General features: G+C 34.1%; 1 protein-coding gene across 1 annotated transcript; it reads left to right on the forward strand.

Moving 5' to 3' along the window:
• Nucleotides 1-1161: 1161 nt before the first annotated feature.
• LOC125189207 (Zinc knuckle (CCHC-type) family protein) lies at nt 1162-5349 on the forward strand. Its single transcript, XM_048086484.2, has 6 exons — nt 1162-1273; nt 2003-2340; nt 2953-3436; nt 3772-4070; nt 4308-4670; nt 4974-5349. The coding sequence occupies exons 2-5, from the start codon at nt 2044-2046 to the stop codon at nt 4644-4646; spliced, it is 1419 nt and encodes a 472-aa protein (XP_047942441.1). The 5' UTR covers nt 1162-1273; nt 2003-2043; the 3' UTR covers nt 4647-4670; nt 4974-5349.

Raw genomic sequence — 5349 nt, forward strand, 5'->3', positions numbered from 1 at the left:
AGTAATGAATAAATAATAATAATTATTTTATATTAAATTAAAAATTAATCAATATAGTCTTAATTAAAATTTAAAATTGTGAATTGTATTTGATAAAGAGTTGAATATTTTTAGTTAGGTGTTTCAACCCTAAAACGTGTATAAATAATTTAATTAAAAATATTCAATTGATTTAATTACTTTAAATAATAATTTAATTAGGTGTTTGGTTATTTATTTATATTATGAATGCAATAATTAGATGTATGTATAAAACACTAAAAAGAAAGAAGAAAAAGAAGAGAAAAAGAAAAAAAGAGGAAACATAAACTAAGGAGGATAAAAAAAGAAGGAAGGAAGATAAAATACTAAAAGAAAGAAAATTAAGAAAAAAGAAAGAAGAATAAACTAAAGGAGAAAAAAAGAAATAAGAAAGGAAGAAAAAAATCACATATTTGGTTCTATTTAATTGAAATTTTCAAAAATATCCTCCATAACAAAAAAATCACATGTTTGGTGTCTAGGGTTATTTTTGTCATATGATACCAAAAATAATATAAAATAAAGATCAGATACTATTTATGTGCGAAAGTGAAAAATCAGGTATTAGTTCACTCTAAATAATAAAACCCCGTAAATAATGAGTAGAGTTTAATAGGTGATGAATAATTGGACTAGTAAATAAACTATCACTTCATTGTTATTCTCTCAATTCCATTGAAGTAGAGTTATTTTTTTCCTATTTTAATATAGTAGTAATATAGTCATTTTTCTTTTTAATAAAAGTCAATATATTATTTCTCACTTACTTTATTCTTTCTTACGAATATTTTATTCTCTTTTCATTAATTTTTTATTTTACTATACTTCATTTACTTAACTCACTTAAATAAATTATTTTTATATGAAAATTCAAACATAAATAATTACTATAAAGAATTATTCAACTTGGTAGCATATGCATCCCTACCAAGGACTTATCCATATATTTTAAGACATACTAATACTAATTGTAGTACGAAATAATAATTTTTAAAAATAAGTTAATAATACTATTTAAACATTATCTAATTTGCCTAGTAAACAAGTCATAAATAAAGACAAAATATATTACTAGCACAAATTGGTTAGTTTATAAAAAAAATAATTATTATTATTGAATAAAATGGGAGTGATGCCAAGTAGAAATAGGAAAGCTGCAAGGTGCAAAGTAGAAAGAACTATCGAGCCCTAGCGGTTTTGCCATCTTCTCTCACTCACTCTACTGCTCGCCGCCCTCTCTCTTTCTCTCGAGGTAACAATCCCAGTTTCTTCTATCTGTTGTTTCATGTAAATTTGCCTTCCTATTCATGGTTTTGAGTGAACTGTCAGGCCTGAATTCGAGGTGTTCTCAAGTTTTGAAATGGCGGAGAGCTTTTGCTTTAATGTTTTTCAATTTTCACGTAATCAAACATGATGTATCCTAAATTTGCTTGCAAGTTAAAAGTCTGTGCGATTTTGTTGATTATCTCACCTGCATAAACCCTACTTTCGTCCATTTTATCTCCACATTTAGAAAATGTTTTTCAATCCGCAATATTTTTATTGGAAATGAGCCACGATCCAAATTTGATTGGTCAATGGATTGATTTTGAGGTTAACTCTGTGTTACAACTCCAATTGTCCACATTGCTGCCATTTAGATGCATTTATGGTTCCATTGTCACAATGCCGGAATGGCTGTGTGGTCTTGCAACGAGTTCTGTCAATTAGAAGTTTAACTGCTTCTTGTATTTTAGCCTCTATTATTTTGACTGGAATACAATATGATTAAGTGAGATATACATCGATGATTAGGTATGAGTGCATATCCAATTCTAATCACGTATAAGGATATCTGTAATTTCTTGTATATATGTTTTAATTGGGGGCAGTTAGTACTCTAACTAAAAAACACATTTAAACTTGAAAACTAAACTTCTGTAGATTGTGATTATTTGCCTTTGGTTACTTGTCAATTTTTGTTTTTATTTTGTCCCATCAGTCAATCAAAGCAGATCCAACCAGTTGGTCCAGTTTTCTGGCATGGGAAGCAGAGAAGAGTCGGATGTTGATGACGACTTTAATGAAATTTACAAGGCATACACTGGCCCCGTGGTTTCTAATTTACCAAATGAACCAGAAAAAACAAGCAAAAGGTCACATGCAGGTTCTGACGAAGAGGAGCAAACTCGTGATCCTAATGCTGTCCCAACAGATTTTACTAGCCGCGAAGCAAAAGTTTGGGAAGCCAAATCTAAGGCTACAGAGAGGAATTGGAAGAAGAGGAAAGAAGAAGAAATGATTTGCAAACTATGTGGTGAATCTGGTCACTTTACTCAGGTGCTTTTCGTGTACTAGTATTAATTGATTGCAGCTTTGTCCATGTGTATGTATGAGAGTAAGAGAGAGAGAAGTTATTCTTTTGGCCCCTTCAGTACCTGTGCACATTTTGACATCTTGATTCATTGATATTATATATTGTTCTATATGAAACTCTTTGAGTTTACTACCTATGAAAGAACTTCTTCCATGCACTAATATCGATTAATGTAAATGCTGCTTGAGTTTTCTGATTTTTTTAGCTTTCTCAAATTCTATTGTCTTGCTCTGAGTTGTTCCCGTAGTCTTGGATTTGTGAAAGAAGATAATTGAGTGTCTAGGTGTTGGGTTATCTATTACTTAACCTTTTTCAAATTACAAATGCAGGGATTTCAACTTTTCATCTTACTTCAACACATTCTACCGATTTTTCTCCAATTTATATAATCTAAAAATGGACTTCCTTAATCTTTCAAATCCTAACTGAATCTTTTTCAGGATTCAACCAGTTGGACTTGATGATACCAAAAATAGCTCTTACATGATCCTTCACATGAATTCTTGTTCTACTTTGCTTATGTATTGAAACCATTCTCATTTCATTATTATAGTTTCTAATAAATAGTGTTTTAGGGTTGCCCGTCTACTCTTGGAGCTAATCGCAAGTCGCAAGACTTCTTTGAAAGGGTACCTGCAAGAGATCCTCACGTGAAGGCTTTGTTCTCAGAAGATGTAGTAAACAAGATTGAGAAAGATATTGGATGTACTATAAAAATCAACGAGAAATTCATAATTGTCAGTGGCAAGGACAGGTTGATCTTGAAGAAAGGTGTCGATGCTGTTCATAAGATTAGAGAAGAGGGTGATAATAAGGGTGTTCATAAATATGTTGAGGAGGGTGAGCGCAAAGGTTCGTCAAGCTCCCCAATTTCACAGTCCAGATCATTTGAACGTAGAAGTCCTGTTATCTCTCGACTAGGACGATCTGGATCCCAAAAGTCCAATTCCAGCCCCCACCGTGCTGCACATATATATCATAGATATGGCAGACAAGAGAAAAGTGTGGAAAATCGTGTGCGAGAAGATCTTCAAAAACTCTCAAGTGTCTCTCCCCGTGGTAGGTGGAATTTGGATATATTAGTGCCTTACATCATATAAGCTTCATATTTGTCTGGTCCATCGTTTTCAGTAATATTGCTTGTTTTTATAATCTTTTTTGCAGCAAAAGGTAAGTTCTTAGGCCCAAGCATTATGTTCGATTCTGATATTACTTACATGGTGGTTCTGAATTGAAAAAGGATGGTCTCCCAAATGACTTTTTTCAAAGACTCCCAAGTCTTGCTTGCCCCAGATGGATACAATAAGAGGATTTAAGATAGTGTCATGATAAAGCTGCAAGAATTGTTAAACATCTTGAAAGGAAGTGCTAAACAATACTTTCCTTTGGTGAAGCTTATGGTATTGATGGAGGTAGAGGTCGGTCAAGCCATTCCAAGTCTCCAGTCCGTCCTTCTTACGCAGCAAACTCCTTTAACTCATATGAAGGCCATTCTCAGAATAGAAGCAGCTTCAGGGCAGATGGATGGAGTGCTGACAGAGGTAGATCTGCTATGCAGCCGGAAAGTAAGTTTGAATGCCCTTCCTTTCTCCAGACACTGGAGGATTTGGAGTTGCAGTATAAAAGGGAGGCTATGGAACTTGCTAAACTTCGGGACAAAGAAGAAGATGATGAAAATTTCAAGCATCGTGAGGTTTGTTATGCTTCTAGATTTGTAAATGGAGTCATTTCGAGCTTAATTTTGTGCATATTGCATAGCCTGAGTGCACTTAAGCTAGAATATTAGTTAAATATTATATTTTCCCAAACACATGAAGTATGATATGTAATGGTGTTGCTATATTCATTTTGGGCCAGTCCATTTTTATGTTTTAGGCTATTAGCAAAGTAGTTATTAATCTCTGTCATTTTTCCCCATCTCCAATTTTAGGCTGTTACAGAGATGAGGGAGAATTTCATGAGAAAAGTAGCTACACTAAAGAATGAACATGCGAATATGTGGGAAGAGTTTCTTCAGTTACATGAACAGAGGAGGCAACAAGCATGTCAACACATTCCTGAATCTGGTTTTGCTGGTTATAAGCAACCGAGTTACCCAGACTTTGACGGTTCCGAAAATCTTTATCACTCTGGACCTGGTAGTATGCACTCAAGGGGCAGGTTTCCAAATGCTATGGAGTGTTATCCCTCTAATAGGTCTCATGACAATTATGACGATTTCCAGCATCGCAGGCGTGGTGACTTTGGGAAAGCTTATAATCGATACTGAATTTTCTTGGAAAAATGGAAATCGGTGAGTCGACAACCTTTAAATCCCCTTGTGTCATTTGTGACAGTTTAGGTGAGGTTCACAACAGAGTGAATTTCTTGCAACCAAATTACCTTGTTATGAATCAGAGAACAGCACTCCAAAGCAAATATAATAATTCTTCGGCATAGAACTATAGGTATTTAGGGTATGGATAGGAAGAATCTTGTGAATATAGTATAGTTACAGGTTGCTGTCACAGTGCCAGATGAAGATTTTGTAAATTGGTGTCTTTATTTTTGCTTAAAATGCAATCATAAGCTGAATTACCGCTTCCATAATTTTCAGGCTATTATTGTTGGTTGGCTGCACATGTTGCACTCGGAGCACTCTGTCTAGGTAAGTATGCATATTTGTCATGCATTCATGTCAGCCCTAGAATGCAGCATTTTTTCTCCCTCGTGGGTAGCATCTCTGTTGCTTCCAGTCTTCGTAGGAATGCCTCTGTAATCCAAAAATCCACTGTTTACAATGCAACTATGTAATTTTGGGTTTTAGGTAAGAGATTGGTAAAGAGAGGTTTATTGATCCTATTGATGTTAGGGGCTTTTCGAATCAATTTTTTTTTTGTTTTGTCAGCAAATCAGATGATCTGTTGTTACATGGCCTCGTTAATGAGCCAGCTGTGTTTCTATACATTCTTTATGAGGATGATTTTGTTTTA

The sequence above is a fragment of the Salvia hispanica genome, chromosome 5, assembly GCF_029641045.1.
Source record: "Salvia hispanica isolate PSC_SH4W2 chromosome 5, Shi_PSC_v1, whole genome shotgun sequence".
Taxonomy (NCBI): Eukaryota; Viridiplantae; Streptophyta; class Magnoliopsida; order Lamiales; family Lamiaceae; genus Salvia; species Salvia hispanica.